This window comes from Heliconius melpomene, chromosome 18 (assembly GCF_056956725.1).
Source record: "Heliconius melpomene rosina isolate 202511_hmr_F chromosome 18, ASM5695672v1, whole genome shotgun sequence".
Classification (NCBI taxonomy): Eukaryota; Metazoa; Arthropoda; class Insecta; order Lepidoptera; family Nymphalidae; genus Heliconius; species Heliconius melpomene.
The window spans coordinates 16,276,633-16,298,049 of record NC_140406.1 but is presented as its reverse complement, the minus strand read 5'-3'; the positions used below and the strand labels follow the sequence as shown (position 1 = coordinate 16,298,049).

The following is a 21,417-nucleotide window of genomic DNA, read 5'->3' as shown; positions in this document are numbered from 1 at the left end:
GAAAATATTTTAATAAACGTTTTTTCATGTACGGTACGGTGTTGTTAATTCATTTTAATGATTGTGAAGAGTTGTGTTCAATTTTTTTTTTTACTCTGATACTAATCGTTGAGTTCCACTCATTGCCCAATGCCTCGGCGAAAGGTGGGGAATCGAACGAATTCGAATTCGAATCGAAATTTGCTAGGTCTAGGTTAGGTAGGTACGTCTAGGTTTTAAATTTGCAATAAAAAACAAGTATATATTTAAAACTTTTATTATCTTACACTTAAGTAATAATTTAAGACTATTTCAAGTAAATCCTATTAAGTCTTTAATACGTGCGAAAAGGTTGTTTAAATATAACAAACAATACATAAAGAAAATTGTAAGCTTTAATCTATTTGAATGTTATAATTTAATATTTAGATAATTTTCTAAGTAAAATTGACTAGACCTTCACATTACAATATGTACAATAAAAGTAAAAAATAAATATATAAAAAATATATAAATATATACAAAAGAATTAACAGTTAGAAAATATAGATTATTTGATATTTTTGTTTCTTTTACTTAAACATAAGTGCAGAGTTAAGTTCTGTTACCTTATAAACTATGCCTCTATACTTTAGGACAGATAGACTTTAGATGTGACAGTGGAATCTTTTTTACCTATAAGTAAGCCCTTACAGAGTAATTTAATAAAAATAAAATATATTAATATTTTGATAGCGTGTGACAAAAAATCAACTGAAACGGAAAAAAATATATATTCTTATACAGTTACCGGTTAATAAATAAATATTATAGTATACATAAATAATGTTAGAAGCTCTGATTAAGTATAATTTTTTTACACATTTAGAATCATTCACATCGAAATGCCATACAATAATTCTTTGGCAATTTTTCATATAATCCATATATATAAAATCGAAAGGTCACTCACTCATCACGAAATCTCAGAAACTACAAGTTCTAGGAATCTCAAATTTTGCATAGCAGTTACTTATAGGACGTAGGTGCTCGCTAAGACGGGACTTTGCAATATTCGACTTCTAAGGGGTTGTTCTTGGGGTCGAAAGTTTGTATGAAACTTCGTTACTGCAAATGCTATGAGTCTCAAATTTTGCATAGACGTCACTAGGACGTAGTCATGGAGACAGAAATTAATAATAACATAGTTCACGCGGGTGTAACCGCGAGCGGGCCGCTAGTATTTTAATATTTTTTTCATTAATATTATTGTTATCGAACATAATATTATATGTATAACAACATAAATACAACAAAATGTGCACATTACATTGCATTTAAAAATGGAGATTCTTTTTGAAAATCGCCTAAGAGTCCTAATAATACTATTACCTCAATATTTATACCTACAATAAAATCTAAGACTAACGATAAAATGTACAATTTGTTCAATAATTTCACTTATCTAAAGACCCGTCTTCGAACTTGTGACCTCCGTTTCATATGGAGGAATTTTATACCTTTAACAAATATTTTTATGCTTATCTGTCCCGACATTTTTGTGTTGACTTTTTTGCGTATATTTTAGAACTTACTTTTTCATATTCATACGAAAATTTTACCAAATATCCGATGATTAAGAATATTTTATGTATTTTTTAAAGACGATTGACTTTAACAGTTTCAACATACAATGTATTTTTACTTAAACAACATCTAATAAAGCGCAACATTGGGTTTATAAAGCAAAATATTTGTAATCTCTAAAAATAGCTACAAATGGTACTACTTACTTCCGAAACAGAAAATTAAATTTTCTCTATCTACTCGACCCAACACCTCAAACTCCACTTAAACTCAAACTTACCCTAGCTAAAGATAACGAAAGACAAGTAAAGGTCATCTACAAATATTCAACAATATCACACTTAATAGATATATTAGGGCAACTGACCCCATAATTTAAATTAAGTCCGTGAGGTTGACTCTTATGTCTTTCTGTTAATAATTTATGAAAAATAGGTAAAATGGCGCATTCAAAGAGTTCCGATTCAGAGCTGGCTGTGTACATTTTCCTTTCTGCTGATTCTTGTCGTTTGTCTCGACTGTATGTCGAGGATTTACGGTCGTCACGTTTTTTGGTTGTTTTGTTGGGAGATTCTGTGAAAAGGAGGTGTGAAGTTTGTATATAATGTGTCGTATAAATGAATGTTTTTGAAAAATTTAGCAAGATGCATTACTTATTGTTGCAAAATGTATACAAAAAAAGGACACCTTTACAGCTGTAAAAAGATGTTGTAGTGAAAATAACCTACATTATTACTTATTCTACATTTAAAATGTAGATATTAGCTTACTTAATATAATAGTTATTTCAGCTGACAGACTTTTTTTTTGTTAAAGTACATTAGTCTTCTTAGGTCTTTCCTATTTCGAATTGATATATTCTCATAATCTTTTTCGATTCTTATTCAAATCTAATAAGGAACAAAAAATCCCAAAATGAAATAAATCTCCTCTTAAATTTACATTCCAAAAAACACAAATATACCCACCACACTTATGTCGCGATGCGACATTCGGACTGCTCTTGTGATGGTCGGGCCTGCTCTGAGCCTGGCTCAGCCGCGGGGAGTCCCCGACTCCTTTAGCTCTCTTCAACGGCTCCGCTTCTTGCCTCAATCTCTTCGACGGAGAATCTTGTCCCTTACTAACTCTTATCGTATCGGGATCTTGGATCCTTTTAGGCGATTCCGGTTTTTTAGTTATTCGTATAATGTCCGGATCTGGTTTTAAGTCTTTGGCTTCTGGTTTCGAGTCTTGTGCATTTTCAGGTAAAGGTTTAGGTTGATCATCTCGTCTTCTTTGTGTTTGCTCGCTTTTGTTCTCTCTTTCTTCTTGGTATGTTCTCATCTGGAAAATAGAGAACCATGTGTTTAAAATCAAATCAAAATCAAATCAAATATATTTATTCATATCAACTTAAATGTTACAAATTGCCTCTTGAGTGAAGAGGAGTGCGTTGGTGGCCGTACTAGTATAAACTGTGTCACAGCCACCAGCGTCTTTGCCCCTTTACAATTTTTAATGACGTTTTAGACATTTGAAGCATTAATTATCAGTTAAATATTATAAATATAAAGTGTATAAACATAAAGTGGAAAACAAGAAACACTATATAATCTTTCAAAATCGTCAAAACAAAAAAAGAAAAAACTAACTAGACTTATAAAATTATTAATCAATGAACAAAGCGTAATTATCACGTCGAGTATGTGTGAGTATGTGGATGTGTGAGTATGTGTATGTGTGAGTATATGTATGTGTGATTATTCGTATGAGAGAGTATGTGATTCGTATTCGTGTGTGAGTATGTTTATGTATGTGTGTGTGTATGTTTACTTTTAGATATGTAAGTGTGTATTTATTTAGTTGAGAAGAAAATTCTCAGTTTCAATGTAGGACAGTTTGTGAATCCAAGTTCTAATTATTTTTTTGCATTTAATAAAAGGTAGTGGATATATATATTTATGTTTATTAATTTTATTATAAATGTGGTCGCTGATAATGTAAAAGTGTGTGCGAGCAGACCTCGTTCTGGAATACAAAGTTTCACAGACCCTGGACTTATTACGGTTGCAATTAGGCCTGAAAACAATACTTTTATGCTTGCGGAGTATTACCAACATTATAAAGAGCTTCCTGACTGATAGAACAGAGGTGTCACGGTAGAGTAGATCGGTACTGTAACGCCTAGGTTTCCGTAGCATAACTTTCAGTATGGCTCTTTGTGCGCGTTCTAAGGAAAGTATTGTGTTTTTGCTGGCGCCCCCCCAAACAACGATGCAATAGCTTAGAAGACTTTAAATGAGAGCATAATATACTGTGAGTAGGATGTCAGAATCACACGAGTTTCTTAATTTTTTAAATACCGGAATTATTTTACGTATGCGGTTGGATAAATTGTGAATATGAAGTGACCAGCTTAAACAGCAATCTATAGTAACTCCCAAATATTTAATATTGAAGGCGCGAGAAAGATTAAGACAACTGCAGTTGTTTTGATGAGAGCAAGTATGCGCTTTGATAACAAAGTCAGATGTCGGTTGGGAGCTGAGTCGGTGAGAGAAAGCTACAAATTTAGTTTTATCAATGTTGATAGTCAAAAGGTTGTCATCATACCATTGTGTCACCAACCTGATAGCATTCTCGGCGTAATTTTTGGCCTCAATCCATTCTCTCCCATGTATTATTAACACAGTGTCGTCTGCATAAGCAATGATTTTACAGTTGGGCAGTGACATATTGCATAGGCTATTTACGTATAATAGGAATAGAGTGGGACCCAAAACGCTTCCCTGCGGAACTCCAAATGAAATACCTGCTTTGTCACTTACAAATTGATCAATTTTAACATACTGAGAGCGGTTAGTTAAATACGATCGAAAGATATCTAGAACCATGCCACGTATACCAAAAGTTTCCATTTTGTTAAGCAAGATGGGTATAGAAACAGTGTCGAATGCCTTAGATAAATCAAGGAAAAGTCCGATAACTTTTGATTTATTGTCCAGGTGCTTAGCTATGGTTTCCGTAAGCAACAAAGTAGCATCTTCTGTGGATTTGTTTTTAATGAAACCAAATTGATTGTTAGCAAGGATATTATGGCGTTGTAGATAATGTGTTAATCTTTTATTTAATATTTTTTCTAAGATCTTTGAGAAGACTGAAAGAATCGATATCGGTCTATAGTTATTGACACTGTTTCTATCACCTGATTTATAGATGGGATGAATCAGAGCTCTTTTAAAAATATCAGGGAAAACACCGCTTGAAAAGCATGTATTAAATATATGGGTAAGAGCAGGGATTATACTAACGCTAACCCTTTTAATTACCATTGTGTGAATGCCATCAATGCCAGGAGCAGAATCTTCTTTTAGATTAGAGATGATAGCCTTGATCTCTTCATTATCGGTGTCATAAAGTACCATGGAGTTATTTGAAATATAAGGATGGGGAATTTTGATAACATTTTCTGGACTTTGATTATGAGGACGTTTAGTAAGTATGGCGTTGGCATATGTCGCACCAATTTCAGCAAAATGCTTATTAACAATGTTGACCGAGACACGAGGATCACTATGTAGATCTAGTAACACCGCAGGAGAAGGTGAAGTCGGCTTAAAATAAGTAATTTTATTAATTGTGTTCCATGTACCTTTTGGATTATTTTTATATCTCAAAAATTCATTTTTCTCATAAGCAATCTTATCAAATATAATAACATTACACGTCATAAAATATATTTTTATTATATTTCTGTTATGATTGTCTTCAAATCAATTTTGTCCCACGTAAAATGGTCAGCAAAGATAACATAACACAATTCTTTTTTTATTTAAGTAATCAACAAAATATTGATGTTCCAGGTAACTTCAAGAGGTGTGCATGATACGACTCAAGAGTTAAAATCTAAAATCGATCACAAAATACCTGAGCAGCAGACTGTCTCCTCTTCATTTGCATCTGATGTGGAGGAGTGCTCACTGGTTGCGGGAACTCTGAACCGCGACGCTATCAAATAATAATTTGTACTTAATAAGTATTGTTATACATTATTTCATTAGTATATATTACAGTTTAGCTTGATATTTAACATTTTATATGGTGATTCTATGTTTGGAATTTAAAATTATTGTATCATAATTAACAATTAGTCGTTGTGGTGTTTATTTCTTTCGTAAAGAAATCTCAATATAGATATTCGAATTTTCAACTTACCTATTATTTATAAATAAGAAAAAAAAAACTTATTTAATCACTTACCTTCGACAATCGATCCGTCATCCGCAAGGTATCGGCGTCTCTATAGCCTTCTGGAGTGCTGACGCGATTCGTGCCAACTATGTATGTCCAAATCAAAGTACAACATTGGAATTAAAAAATCCACAACGGCCTACGAGCCACAAGTCAAACAGGTCAGAAAAGTTTTAGGATGCAATAAAGGAAGACTAACTGCAAGTTATGTTATAATTAAAGGACAATTAAAATCATTAAATTTGCTATAAGTAAGTAGTATTTATAAATAGGTTTTTTACTTTTATGTGGACTACATACCATGATTGATTGAGGCATTTGATGCTCTTCTGTCCATACTCTTGGTATCACTTTCCCTGAAACGTAAAATTTTATTTTTATATAAAACTTATAGATTATACCTTCGGCTTCGCCCGCGTGGTCAAATGTAAATAACTAAGAGTTGTGTTTGATAAATTAAACGCCCGAGGTAGTTCTGAATTCAGTTACAGCGGGAGATATGGTAGAAGCTGCATAGATGAATTTAAACGATTAACGTGGTGAGCACTGATGACTATTCAACACAAAAATAATTTAAATGTATGATTTAAACAGACAGAATATTAGTAAGATATAAGATATTTTTAATACCTGTGATGGTGAGGTGACGACTGTTGTTGTCGACTCTTTTCAGAAACACTTCTTTGCATCGGAGAGTGAGCATGACCTTCAAAAGAACATTTTTTTAGTAGGGTACGCAGTGTGAGCCTGGGAACATAGTGTTAAGAGGTTCTCCACTTTCCTCTTAAATGCGTGAGACACAGACGAAATTAAATACCCTGCTTTGCCTCGACGTTTGAACAGTTTTATAAATAGCTTTCCCCTTTTCTCCTCTTGTCGTTACAAAAATATACATAAATAATATTTACTAGTCGTCGGTGACTTCTGGCAAGTGTACTGGAACGTATTAGTGTCCCACAGGTCACTCTGCACTACTATGAAATTCTCCTTTTTCCTTCGCTCCGAATCTTTTCGCTGACCTGAAAAATATAAAATTAAGAAGTAGTAAGTAAGAATAAAAAAATAAGCACACTTTAAAAATCAGCAGCTTCATGCTGTATCTCGCACACAGCAAGGTAGGCAGAGGGAACCTAGTGTTAAGACACTCCATTCCCCACTTTCTGCCGAATTCTGGAGGCATTGCGTGTTGAGGGACAGAACTCAACACCGCGCTTTGCTTCGACACCAGAGCGAAAAAATGGAAATATAAACGTAAATAAATACTTTAAAAAATAAATAAAATTATTAAATTAGAAATCGAGTAAAAGTAGAAATCGAATCAACTACCATCACTTGTACTGTAACATCAAATAATATTTTTATTGATGATTTCATTTGTTTTATATATATTAGTAACTAATAACATTAACTTACAAGATTTTCTTCTTTCGGTAGAGGAGTAGTCGTGATCGATGTCTAGTATATCTTCCGGTTCTTGTTTAGGTTTTGCGATCGGCGCATCTCTGTCTTGGCCTAAAAATATTTGAACAAATAAATTAAAGAAAATATTGAAATATTTTTAAACTTCAAGACATAGTGAAAGTGGTTTCTATATGTTAGATTTTTTGAAAATATCTTTTTAGTTATTTTAAAAAGGTAAATATACATATGTATTTACACAGATAGGTCAAGGTGAAGTATAATACAAAATATCTCCATTTTTCGGATTATATTTTATAAAGTTCTTAGTCGCCAAATTTCATAACTGTAGGTCCACGGGACGTTTATATAGATGTTGATCAGGCAATGAATGTGAGTGAGTGATTAGGAATTTCATACATTCCATTGTTTAGTTTTACTATGTATTCTGTATATAGATAATGAGGCAGACGAAGCGTAATGTTAGCAACTTTGTTCCCCACGTTCTGCCCAATTTTTTAAATATTGTCTATTGAGTGGTGAATCACAACGCCACGCTTTATTTTTATACCAGAGCTAGAATTCGAAAATACTTTATTCATCCGTGTGTAAATCGAAACTACAATCTCCAAAATATCCTAACCAGATTTGATCCCAACATATGTGTATGAACGTGTCTCACCGTTGGTCTCAGCCAGCAGGGCCCCCGCGCCCGCGCTGGACATGCGGCGGTGCGCGCGCGGCGCGCTCTTCGTGGGCTTACTGTCTACTGGCTTTGTTTTCTTTTGTAACTCTGGTGTCTGTTCATTGATCATAAACACTTAATTGTTATAAAGTTATTTTATTTACTACGTTAGTTAGGATAAATAAAAGAGAAATACTTTTTTGGAGAAATCGTATAACAATATGGACGTACCGGAATATAAAAACGCGTATTAAACAGTCCAAGCACTCTGACCACTGAACGGAAGAAGCTCTTATCAACGTACGTCGACAACACGTCTTAATTTTCTTTATTAGGTTCCCAGGTTTCCTCTGCCTACCGTAGGTACTATGTACGGTACGTGAAGATAATAAAATAATTTAATTTACCTTGTTAACTTTAGGGATGGCTGCTTTCATGTACAAAGAGTCGTCACTCTTTATAGCAGGAGTAGGTTTCGCTTCTACTTTGGTTGTTTCTATTTTAGGTTTTGATGGTTCTGATGGTTCCTAATCATGCAAAACTGGCACTTAAGTAAGGCTATTATTAATTTAACCTTAGTTACAAATTTACTATTTTTTAATTTGGTATTTATTCTTTAGAAAAAACTACAGCCTACTACAAATCGGAGCGTGATGACGAGCGTATGCACTATTGTTAGTGAAATTAACAACAAATACAAATTTGTAATTTTTTACCTATAAATATGTTTATAGATTTTTTCCTTTTTTTTTCAAGTTCCGGATGACCGAACAGACACACAGAAAACACCACAGACCCTATAATAGTTCCGTTTATTTATTTTGAGGTATGAGACACTAAAAATATACAATTACAAAACAAACCTCAGTAGACCATCCATACGGTAGTTTAGCCAGTTGGTCTTTCTCCGGCACCGCCTTGGAAGATGGCGGACTCGTGTAGTCCAAGTGATTTTTGAAGGAAACATTCTTAGTTTGTTCCTTTTTAGGTTCTTTCACTTCTTTGACTGGTTCCGGGGGTGCAGAGGGTTTTGGCCTGTAAATAATTTAGATAAGGTTACAATAAATAATTGGGTTACTTTTGTGACCTGAAACATACCTATACATTTAAAAGAAACTGATTGGCAAATTCTTATTAAAAATAAAATTTTTATAATAAAATAATAGACAATATATAGTGTCATTAGAAAGTAGGACTATATTTTTGACTCTTTATATTTTTTTAGGGATTAGAATATCCATCCAACTCATATAGATAAACTTAAAACAGATATTTTGAAAGACTAGCGAAATAAAATGATAGAAATTATAGTAAATTTATGGTCTTTATTAAGTTAAAAAGGAGTTTATTGTATGATGTAAACAACATAATAATATCTATGCTTATCTAATTAAAAAATACTGACTTGTCGGCATTTTGCTGTGTCTGCATACTGATATACTCTGTCTCAGCTCCTGCAGAAGCGCTGAGGCTACACACCGACGTGATGTCGCTGGTCTCTGCAACGGGATACAAATCTATAACAAGGTTTATTGTGTTGGTTATTTTGTATGGAGATGGAGGAAAATAGTGATTTATCACTTCGATCTGACACCGTCACCGAAATTACTTGACTCCCCAATATTGCCGCGTTCAGGCAAACGGAGGAAAAAAAGCGAGAAAGCACCTCATTAGCTTTTCCACCAGGACCTACTAGAACAAGCACGACCGACGACAAGTTCAGAAATGAAGAAAACGACAAAGTAGAAGTGTTACTCTGCTGCATCGGAATGGGATTTTTTTGCTAACTCTATACTTTACTGTTTGTACCACAAATACAAATGTGTTGAACCCGTTATATCATTTGTAATAGTCATCTTCGTTTTACCCGCCATTCTGTGTGTCTCTTCATTGCGGATTCGATCAGCTAAATTGACTTCGCATATCCTACGAAGAGATGGCATCTCTACGGCTTTCATCTTTCTTTCATTCTGATGATGCAATGAACACCGCATCATCTGCGTACAGCAGTAAATTTACATTCAAGTCACCTACTTTTACTCCGATATTACTTTATTTCACTCTGCAACAGCATTTTAAAATATATAAAATTATATATTTTTACCTGGATGACTTAAATTCTCCCTTGGAACTGGGAGTCGAGTGCGCTGTGTCGCTGGAGACTTAGAATCTCTAGTTGATGACTCGGAGCTGGCGTCACTGCCTAGTTTACTTAATAACATCTGTAAATATGAAAATAGGGTAGGTACGTTAACAAAATAAAGTTTAAGTAAAGTAATCTCTACTTGCGGTTTCAGGAATTGAAGGGAGACAATATAGTACAGTCAACGAGTCGTGGCCGCCCAGAGGTTGGGATATCGAAAAATTTACGCTTTATTTACTCGGAAAGTAAATAATCAAATGTAAGAAAAATTTAGTCTGTGCATGTAGCCATCTACAGCTATATCTCGTCGACCGCGACGTATAGACTCGTGGAATGTGCAGCAAGTATTAATGTAAATTAAACATTTATCACCAAACATTATTATCAAAATCGATATCTTTCCTCTGTAATGTCCACCTAAGTATATTTCATCTATATATGCATTTGGAGATCAAATCTCATGGCACGAGCAGCGAGTACCAATAAATACCTGCAGCTCGTTGTCTTTGGCCTGCAGCGTGCGCCGGTAGCGGTTATTGTACTGGCGCAACTCCTTGAGGCGGCGCTCGAGCTCTGGGCCCGGCGAGCGGCACTCGTGCGGCGCGGCGGGCCGCAGCGTGGCGCGAATGCGCGCGCCGCCCCCGCCGCCCGCGCCGTTGCGCCGCAGCTCCACTAGCTGGGACGAGACACATTTAGAAATATATCAGAATTTAATAAGCTAACTTTCATCACATCAAAATTCATCAGTTTTGGGCGCTCTCAAAAGCGGCACTTGATAACTTTAGCCAACCTACGCTTCCATCATTGTGCACAGTAAATGATATTTAGGTCCAGGTGGCGAAAGAGAAAGCCGCTCTCCTTGCCTGGAACTCGACTTTGGATGACCGAGGGACAACGCCGCCGACCGTTCGCGGTGTCAGAGCTCAATGCCTGAGGTTAAGTTCAGTCAAACAGCTGTTAGGCGAGCTCTGTCCTCTTTGGACATCTACAAGTCGAGCGGGCCAGATGGCATTTTTCCTATATTGCTCCGGTGCTAACGCGTTTGTTTCGGCACTCTTACTCAGTCAGCGCATTTTTACAGACTCGTGGAAGAGCCACTCGATCCCGAAGAAAAGTCATGGTTCCGATTCATATAACCATTTATATGTTACTAGACCGTTATAAATTTTAAAAAAGTGCGAAAATAAAAGATCTATCTTATTATTGGTATCGATTATATATTAATTAGTTACCTTTGGTACAAAAACCAAACACAAAGTGGCTGTTGTACAGAAAATGATGAATATTGCGATCAACACGAACAGAGCATCTTTATGATCAGCCAATACCTGTAACATTAAAATTCAAATTCTTATATTCCTCAATTCTTCACTAAACTTTGAGCTTAAATAATGCAATTTTGAGATAAATGGTCTTGACTGACGGACAGACAGACAACATAGTGATCCTATAAGGATTCCCTAATAATTCTAGTTCTATATAGTAATTCTAGTAAGGTAGGTGGACCTGGATAAGCGTGTTAGTAAAGGAAACAATCTTACCAAAGCTATAGGAGCTCCCATAATGCACATAATAAGGACATTATAAACAGAAAGTCCAATATGCTTAGAGTCGTTCAACGCCGGAATCGACACGTGACGAGTCTCCCACGCCAGGAAAGCACCGAAAACCTGTGAAAATATGTTTTATTGAATGACTTATTTGTTGATGTAGGCATGGCAAGGGTAAGATTGTAAACGCGATAGTTCTGGATGCATTTCCTAATCAGGCAAATGAATTATTTAATATTTTAATTTCATCGACGAAAGAAGTTGTAAGAAAATATCTACTGCAATTAGATTATCTATGTCTACTCTACAAAATTAGAAAGACAACACAAAACTTTAAACTACCAACTTACCAACAAAAGTCCTTTATATGCATATATAGCACCTATGAAGATGGGCATACGTTCAGACTGACAGTACTCGTTCTCTTGCACTATCACTATGTCTTCACTTGTGGGGTGCGGCTGCAAAAAAAACATTTAGGTTTTAAATAATTTTGTAATGCTGTGATGCTGTAGAGTAATATGCTGTCTCTGACTCTAGCATTTATTGGAAAATGTATGAAAGCTAAGCTAATATAAATGTAGAATATTTAATAAGAAAAATAAGCATTTTTAAATATATCATGTTTGTAAATGGTAGGTAAAAATAGGCCCATTAATCTATCTCCCTTTATGCTCTGATCATGTTGGAAACCTGGGTGGTATTTCAAACTTTACAGTACGTATAGATCAGAATAACACATAAGTATGTAAATATTTTGTATAAATTTGCTATAATATAACGATACTTATAAACGGGCAAAGCCGCGTCGTGGTCGCTAGTAAAACATGAGAAAGACAAATCCTCACATAAGCCTCCATCTGCTTGGTAGCTCTGTAGAAGGGGTCCGATACCTGCCACGTGGTCATGATCGCGAAGTCGACGCACAGCAACACGCCCACCACCATGAACAGCTGGTAGTCTTTTATGACCTGGGAATATTTTTTTATGTTTTGACAGCAATGGTTAAATGCTTAGGTTAAGTTAATTATTAGGATTCTGTTTATGTATTATTTCTGTTAGTGTATGGGCTTGCGCGTGTGAATGTGCGCGTGTGAGTATTTAAAAATAATGGCCGCTTGTAACCAATATTTATTTTCAGACATTTTTTTCGTTTCACGGAATATCCTGCACATGATCTGATTAAATATTTTATTTCCTCCAATGGGAATCGCTCCACAACCTATATCTTATACACGCTTGTGACTCTAAGCCACGACTGATATTTTCAAACATATTTAGAACTTAATAAAATCAGCTCAAAATATTTAATGACCAATTTTCACTTATAATTTACCACTACATATCAACAATAATCAAACAAAAAAATATCGGTAAAAAAAAATTAAGCAGCCATTCATAATAATAAAAATAATTAACCTTCTTATTCAATTTAACATCTGTAAATATGGAATGCACTCTCCAAGTCTTAGAGAACATCGCCCCAAACGCGAGACTGAACCCCGCCATCAGCAGCCACGCTCGCGCCGTGCAGATGTACGGGAATGCAGCTGGATTACCATATTAGACGAGATTAGTGTGTTTATTGTAATATTATAGCCATATAGAAAGCTTTATTAAGTCGCATAATACAATATTATGTTTTTAATGTAAAATCACCATGGGATATAAAATTGAGTAGTGATATGTGTGATTATTACAATAGGGAACATTCTGAAATATTTTACATACACTAGGGTTGTTGAAAAATCCATTAAATGCAGTAGTTATATTAATAAATAAATTTCAATTGTTTTTGTTACTACTACTACAATTCTAGGTACTCTCATTCAAATGTTACTTGCTAATGTCATGCTTTATATAAAACAGCGATAAGCAATTCGGCGTGGTGATACAAATGATTGAAAATGTACACTTTATCGAAGGGAAGATAAGAAACTGAAAATACTCACACACGCTCGATTGTAAAGCTTGAAAAGAAACAAACCAAAAAATCAATAAAAGCAAAATGGGTAGGAAGAAACCAAAACTTGGAAACATGCTGTCGACTCCGATGACCTAGAACACCTAGGTCTTTCTCAGAATCTAACAAAAGGGGGTTCCCAAAGTTTGGTCACAAGTTCAATTCTGCTCAGGAAGCTAAAGCTGGGGTGTTAAATCATTACCTCCGCGCGAAACTCCCTGAGAAAGACCTAAGAATCAATGAATACGATGAGATGACGTGCCTGCTGAGCTGCATGCGAATCGAATGTGCTACTATTGAACGTTCACTTTAAATTCTGTTTCCACGAAATTACCTTTATTCCGAAAGATAGAATAAACAAACATACACATCAATAATAGTTATACAGATTTATTGTAGTAGTCATTTAAGTAGACAAAGGTATTAGGAAAAATGCAAAGAAAATATAATAAAAATAAGATCGTGTCTTCTACCAGGGAGATACAAAATCCTACAAATTTTAAATCCAGCTTTTTTTCTGTCATAGCGGCTTTATTGAATTCGTTTTTTTCCCAGGTGTAATGTATTCTACAGGTCTCTTTATTTGTTAGTATACAGTACTTAAAATAATAAGACTGAAAGTACGACTGCATAATACTTGAAACAAAAAAAGATTTAAATTTCAGCTGAATCGGTAACCCAAAATATGGCTTACAAAAATTTATATCAGATTAAACAAACACCGCGACAAATAGGAGTAAAGAAAAGACAGTGAAATCAATTAAACTGCTAACACAAGTCAAGTCCAAATTGGACAAAAAACAGATACAAATAAAATTAGATAAAATATAAAAGAAAGTTTAAAAAAATCGTATTACCAATGCTGCTCAAGCTGGAGTCGAGTCCGAGGAAGATGACGCTGAGGTAGGTCAGCATGCAGCCCACGATGATCAGGTTGTTTAAGTGGGGTGATGACATTTTTATGTACCTGATTGGTCATTTTGGAAAATTAATGGCCAGTTTTCATTGTATCAGAACTTTATTTTATTATTACGAGTTGTTGAAAGCTTTAGGGTGTTTTATATTTGATTTTAAGCTGTTCTAATATTTTTTTAATAATTTCTAAAACCTTTTTTTTAATGTGTGATTATTATTATTTTTATTTGCTGTTGAATATATTTTAAAACGAAATTAATATTTCATAATCACATTTTACTTTTTTAAACGAGTCATTGTATATAAAAATTGTATTTACTTAAAATAAATAGTAATTTTCCTAGATTATTAGGCAGTGGCAATAATGAGATTTATAAATATTTTACTGTAGCCGGAAATATAGGCACTGAAGTCAATCATTAAAACTCACCTCTGATTCCTATAATGTATATTCATAGCAAGAAAACCAGTCGCCAGTAGTATCCCCAGTACTGAACACGACACTAGCACTGCGTATATTGTTATGTTCACTTGCGTGTGCTCGATTAGGCGGAGAGTGCGGTCTTTTGGGGGGTTCCTGAAGATTTAAAGAGAAAAAAATTATTTTATTATTGTGAGTGTTAATTAATTTAAAATATGTAGTTACTTTAGATAGTGTTTCTATTGTTTTGGATTAGGTTAGTTAAGAAATTTATATGTTCATAACGAGTTCCGGTACATTTGGTTTTCATTGCAGAAGATTTTAGGTATTTCTGGATGTTTTAATAGTTTAATAATTAATTTAAGTAATGTTTCTATTTGTTTTCAGTAAGAAAGTATGGTAGTTTACTTATTACTTCTTGTCGTGCAATGAAATATGTTTGATATAATTATCATTACTGTTTTTGACAATGCAAGGTACGGTAATACTCTATAATTCACTTGAATTTACTTTAGTTATTATTTATATTATAGCGATATTAATTTATATATATTTATAAAAAACACTCATCAAAAGAAACCTACTTTCCAATCCACCTAAAAGGTTCCCCAGTACCCAAATCGAGACGATCTCTCTCTGCGCAGTATTCTCCCACCTTCACCTCTCCCGTCTCTCCCTGGAACTGCTTCAGGAGGATGGAGGCTTTACGTTCGTTATCATAGAAACGAACTGGGCCCTGGAATTAGCAGTATATATTAGGAAATGAATGTTTATGAATTTCAGATTTGGAAACTTAGGGAAATTAAACCATGTCTATTTGACTAAATGTCTATTTGAACGTAAGGAACGGAAGTGTTTTAAAGGGAAGGGTGCGCGCTCTACCTACTGCGTGCGGGATACAGCGTGAAAACTTCAACTCACCGTAACGCCCTCAAATGTGACATTGCTTAAAGCATCCAGGAACAGTTGCTCCCACTCCTTGTCTCGATACCGGAAGTCCTGCACCGTCTTCTCTTTGTACTTCAATTTGACACGATGTGCCACTGTCTGAATAGCAAGTGCCATTGCCCAAATACCTAAGCGAGTAAAATATTTTAGAAACAGACGCTGATTAAGCGGCTTAAAAATACCTGCATGTTTCTTCAAAAGGTGTTTTAAGTTTCGCATTTTCTTAACTCTGATAGTGTAAGAAGAGATAGCGTTGAAAGTTTGATTGAATTTACAAGTCTGATTAAAGTTTAAAGAGATTCTGATTAAGCTTTGCTCAGTGCTAATTTCCTACACGTACTTAGGTAACCGTCGCAGATTTAATACATTATTTTTATCATAATTGTTCAAAAACGTTAAATCAAAAAAATGTAATAAATTTATAGAACAAAAAATATAAAAATAAGAAAAACGAGGCTGGTGCGTACCGTCATAAGTGTATCCGTGGAATCTGGAATATTCTATACCACGTCTTCTGTCGTACTCCACTTGATAGTCTTTAGCAGTCTGAAATAATAGATCAATGTTAAAATGATAAATTTTAGGAATATTGAGAAAGAAAGAGAAAAAAAAGAGATGAAATATAATGCAAATTTTTTTCAATAGATACATAATTTTTTTTAGCTTCACGCTGTAAAAGCTGCCGCATAACAGGGTAGGAAAAGAGAACATGGGAACCTAGAGATAAAACACTACGTTGCTATTAAGACACTTCAGTTCCCCACTTTCCGCTGAATTCTGCAGGCATTGAATCTGGAGTAGTGGAACTTAACGCCGCGGTAATTTAATTTTAGTGTATTTACTATTAGTAAATACGCAAAAAAATTATTCAATATAGTAAGTAATATATGCTATTTATGTTACGATAGGTTATAAGTTGGCATAGCATAGAGAGAAGAGAAGAGAGAAAATCTAATATCTATCTCACAATCCCAGACACAGTAGTCTCTCCAGTAGTAGAGAGTGGCAATAAGTCAGTCAGTATGGTGGTATCCAGCGCGGTGCTGAGCTCCCGCCGCGAGCACGGCGCGCGCCGCGTCCACCACTTGTTGCTGTAGGTCCCCAGCAGCAGCCAAGTGTACGCGCGACCGTACATTTCCAACCTTGGAGGATAAAAATGACAAACTTTATTTGTATTTTTTTTTATGGAAAAATTGCCCAGATACTTTTTATTATATCCCTTCTATATTTTTATTATTTGCCGGTATTTCCTTCTGTTTTAGTTTAGATAACAGCTGCCTTACCTTTAGTGGCAAAACTCTGATATTCGTCAAATAAGAAATTGGTGAAATCTTAATCTGTCAGTCTAATATAAATTCCCTTACTTATAAGCTTCACAGAATATATTCAGTGCCCAGGTCTCGTTAAAGTTGCCCAAAATTATTCTCACGTCCTTCTCTTTCAGTTTAGACAGAGCTGTCTTCACTTCGGTGGCAAAACTTTGAGATTCGTCAACTAGGAAATTGGCTGAATCTAGATCTGCTAGTAAACGATTATGTGCCTAAAAAATAAAATATATTTTAAGTTCATTATACAAATTAATTGTTGGTTTTAAAGAAAAAAAATAATTAAAATTATACTAACTTTGCTACTACTTTTTTAATTAAATAATTTTAAAGTTAATTCCATACAGGTTGTATACATTTAGTATAAAATGAAAAATATTAGTTTAGAACCGAAAACCAACACTAGACGGACCCATAACTTACCAAAGCATATCTAGGTTCATTCTGGTAAATAGTTCCAACTCTTGTCCAATTAAAATGTTCCAACAGTCTTATACGAGGCATGTTAAAGGCGTTCTCTGATGGCACGATGCGGAAGAAATTGGGGAATGCTTCCTTTGTGAACATTGGATGTGTGTCAGCGTACGAGAGCTGCAAGAAAATGTTACTTCAAATTTACTAGTAAAAGTATTGCGTGTTCTTTTTGATTTTATCATTTCTTATAGTGTACCTAGTAAAAATATATTAATATTTACAAAAGAGAATTGCAACTGTGTTGTATTAAAAGAAATTGAAATCTGAAAATCTGATAATTCAAATGACCTAATAAATATTTTTCTTAGCTTAAGCTGCTTATCCTCCATGTAACAGGGTAAGCAAAGAGATTCCAATGTCGAGGGCCAAGGCACACCATTCTTAACTAACTATTAAATATTTTTATTTGCAAAAGTAGTTTACGTTTAAATCTTAACTATCTTTTTCCATCTATTTACGGCTTAGTTACGAAATTGCTCGCTATTTCGTTTCAGTTCGTATTGCTTGAGATCAATACGAACTGAAACTATCGCTGTATTTATAGCTGAATTGATTTGGTACTAAATTCGATTTTAAACCTACACTACTACTAAGCTGTAGTCTTAAAATATTGTTTATGTACAAATCTGTTCTATTTTCATGATACTCTATAAGGAACTGAGTATTTCAAGACTACGTTCCCTCGTATAGTTCCCTAGTTATATTACTATAACACTGATCTTTGTTTATGTCACAAAATAAAACATTACCTGTGTAAGATGCCAGTGTTTGGAAGCCTTAGCTATAGGGTCGGTCACGTGAGTGCAAGCTGCACCAAAGAGCATCAGCTTGTGGGGCCCGCTGTGCATCATGTCGAAGAATGACTTGACGCCCACTGCTGCATTGCACTGGTGGAATTTAATTGTATATTTGACTCATTGATTCTATCAGTACTTCATGGAATTTATTCTAAGCTTATCATGAGCGAAGGGATATCGAGGAGGAAATAGAGATTTTCTATTTTATTTTCTACCCGTTAACAAGGTAGTGCGTTGTTGCAAATAGTTATAACAAATTTAATAAAAATATTAACATAATTTACAATTTTTTAAAATCTTAAAGTTTTCTTATAGATTTTCTGTGTATCTATGTTAGCTTATATTACTTGTATACTAAGCGACTACTAAAACGATGAATTATTTTCTAACAGAATTATACTACATACATGTATACCTCTGTGATTAAAACTCGAAATCCACTATTGTGTAAAAATGATAGATATGCTACCTCAGTATCATTCCACCACATATGAAGTCGGTAGTTCCTCAGTACGGAGTCGTGCTCGTTGACGTGGTCGAGAGCCAGCTTCACGCTCGGCATCACGCCTCGACCTACAGCGGTTTTAGCATAGCTTTGGTACTTAGCTCTTTGGGAAATAGTATGTGAAAAGTTTTCATCACAAGTAGAACAAACACGCTTAAAAGAGATTAAAATATAAAATTCATAAGTACTGAATAAAAGCTTGCTTGCTTGAGATTAATATTAAGTCTCCAGAATCCGTTCAAAAGCTTATTAAGCTCTCGTCAGGTTACTCTAAAATATTATATAGTACTATTTTAAGTATTATAAATTTGTTGTTCATACCATCTCCGTAGCACTAGTACCTAACCAAATACTACGAAAATTATAAATATTAATCTATTTAATTTGTTCTACCAACATTTTTTTAGCCTCACGTCCTATCCCGCACTTATCAGGGTAGACAGAGAGAACCTGGAAACTCAGTGTTAAGACGCTTCCGATTCCCACTTTTCCCCGAATTCTGGAGACATTTCGTGTTGAGTGGCGGAACTCAACGCCACTTTTAACTCGTTATCAGAACGATGAAATTCAAATATAAAATATTTCAATGTATGAAAATATTAATTATTTCAATATCTGTCTACATGAAAATATTAATTGTTTCAATAAGTGAAAACATTAATTGAAACAATTTTCATTTCCTCGAGTGGGAATTGAACTCACGACCTCATGATGGTCTCTTGAATCACATCTTCGTGATCGTCTACACACTTGTGGCTTGTTGTCGATTGGTAACATATTTTTTTAGTATCTAATATTTTTCGAATTCTAAATACTTCCTAAGCTTGCTTAAAGCATTATCTAAAGATACCAGTGTTCGAGTTCTCCACCCCCTTGCCGAACGGGAAGAATCCCGCGATATAAACGTCTGTGCGGCGGTTGAGGATGGCGTCCAAGTTGGGCTTTTGAGGCACACCCTTCACTTGGTTCAGGGTGAATAGGATAAGCAAGATTTTCATAGTTTCTATAGGGAATACAAATGAATCTGTTAAATGTTAAACAATGTTCCGTTCCTCGGAAGTGGAAGGGCAGCCTTGTCTGACTGTACGTGTTGGTTATGAATTCGATTATCTTTTGGGCAAATATCTGTGTTTATTCGACCGAAATTACAACCCATGATAATGCATACATTATATCACAATTGTGTTATAACTTATAAGTAATAATTTTATAAAATATCAACAAGGAAGTTCTTTTAAAGAATCATACTTAATCTAAATACAATAAACTTACATATTAATATTCATATATTAAATATTCTAACTGACTCCATATTTCAAGCCGCAATGATCACAAAATAACAAATTTCGATACTACAATAACCAACAACTTACCTGCCATCGTAACAAGACTTTGCCTATAAAACCTTTTATAGATATATATAAAAAACCCCACTATATCAAACTGTCCGTTCGTCACAAAACCTTCACTATAGAACTCATTACAAGTTCAGATATTAATATACTTTTGTAACAACTCATCTCATGAGTAAGACGCCTCACTGAAACCACAGTTTCAGCCTGAACAAGATTTAACTACTTTTCTATACATTTCAATATATTTTAACCCTTATTAAGAAAAGATAAGATTGAAAATGGCTTATCGCGTTTCTTTGGTACAATATACGAAAGGTCTTATGACGTATATTAATTCTAAAGGGATTTATATTTTAAAATTAAGGTACAAGGTTCAATTTTGAATGCATGTATGATTACATAAGGTAGAGTTGCGTGAACCAAGTTGAGCAAATAGACAGAATTAGGCTTTGCCGGGGCGAATCGATAGAGGGTGAGCTTTTTTATGGTGCTGGACGGGATTTATATCGATGCTCTTATTTAATACAAATATTTTAAATAATAAATTGCGTATATTGTTGAATTACAAAAACAATTATAGTTCAATGACAAAGTAGACCTAGAGTGATCATTAAAAAATGTTAGTGCTTGAAAATTCAATATTAGATAATGTTTGCGAAAATTATTATATTTAAAAAAAAAACCAATATTTATAATATACCTTGTTTCTGGATTACCTAGCCCAAGTGGACAGTCGTAGCGCAGGGGTACAAAGCGCGACTGTAAAATCGACTGATTGTTAGTTCGATCCCCACTCGAGATGATATATTTATTCAAATGTATATTTCCATTTCTTCCCTCCGGTAAATGGTGAATATCGTGTAACTCAATGTTGTACTTTGTCTTGTTCCCAGTGCGAAGTAATTAAATAAATGATTCTTTCGAGTAGAAATAGAACCTACAACCGTCGGCCCTACTAACATACCACGATGATCTCATGTATTTTGTCTACTTAATTTCATAATGAAAATAAGTACAATAGGAACAAATTTCCTCATATGTTGATAAGAAACATAACGCAAATAGAGATCAATTTAATATACAATATAGAAATAATATATAACAAATATTATTTAATATCGAACATTGCAATCACTAAAAAGTTTCCCCGCGCATGCGTT

At 34.3% G+C, this 21,417-nt stretch overlaps 1 protein-coding gene across 10 annotated transcripts; it reads right to left on the bottom strand.

The window, feature by feature from the left end:
- Window positions 1–240: 240 nt before the first annotated feature.
- GABA-B-R2 (gamma-aminobutyric acid type B receptor subunit 2) lies at window positions 241–20,460 on the bottom strand. 10 transcript variants are annotated; one of them, XM_085201359.1, is made up of 33 exons: window positions 20,276–20,460; window positions 19,753–19,905; window positions 18,867–18,970; window positions 18,350–18,487; window positions 17,550–17,717; window positions 17,166–17,341; window positions 16,769–16,943; window positions 16,269–16,347; window positions 15,775–15,929; window positions 15,438–15,589; window positions 14,863–15,009; window positions 14,375–14,484; window positions 13,720–13,746; window positions 13,507–13,524; window positions 12,974–13,104; window positions 12,403–12,525; window positions 11,905–12,015; window positions 11,546–11,674; window positions 11,237–11,332; window positions 10,495–10,680; window positions 9,966–10,083; window positions 9,267–9,378; window positions 8,725–8,896; window positions 8,269–8,388; window positions 7,859–7,976; window positions 7,192–7,290; window positions 6,687–6,797; window positions 6,409–6,484; window positions 6,079–6,134; window positions 5,788–5,864; window positions 5,455–5,535; window positions 2,514–2,871; window positions 241–2,118 (listed from the first exon to the last, which is right to left on the bottom strand). In XM_085201359.1, the coding sequence occupies exons 1-33, from the start codon at window positions 20,280–20,282 to the stop codon at window positions 1,862–1,864; spliced, it is 4,140 nt and encodes a 1,379-aa protein (XP_085057485.1). In that variant the 5' UTR covers window positions 20,283–20,460; the 3' UTR covers window positions 241–1,861. The 10 variants fall into 10 exon arrangements, with proteins under 10 accessions (XP_085057485.1, XP_085057484.1, XP_085057487.1 ...); XM_085201358.1 differs by having other exon boundaries at window positions 18,867–18,976; window positions 19,756–19,905; XM_085201361.1 differs by having other exon boundaries at window positions 9,267–9,360; window positions 18,867–18,976; window positions 19,756–19,905.
- Window positions 20,461–21,417: the final 957 nt, after the last annotated feature.

Excerpts from the sequence above, each read along its gene's own strand:
- GABA-B-R2 (XM_085201358.1), bottom strand. Across the intron at positions 12,526-12,973 it reads ATGTTAAATTGAATAAGAAG|GTCATAAAAGACTACCAGCT; the intron begins GTTAATTATTTT and ends AAATATTCCCAG. Across the intron at positions 7,291-7,858 it reads CCTGCTGGCTGAGACCAACG|GCCAAGACAGAGATGCGCCG; the intron begins GTGAGACACGTT and ends AAATATTTTTAG.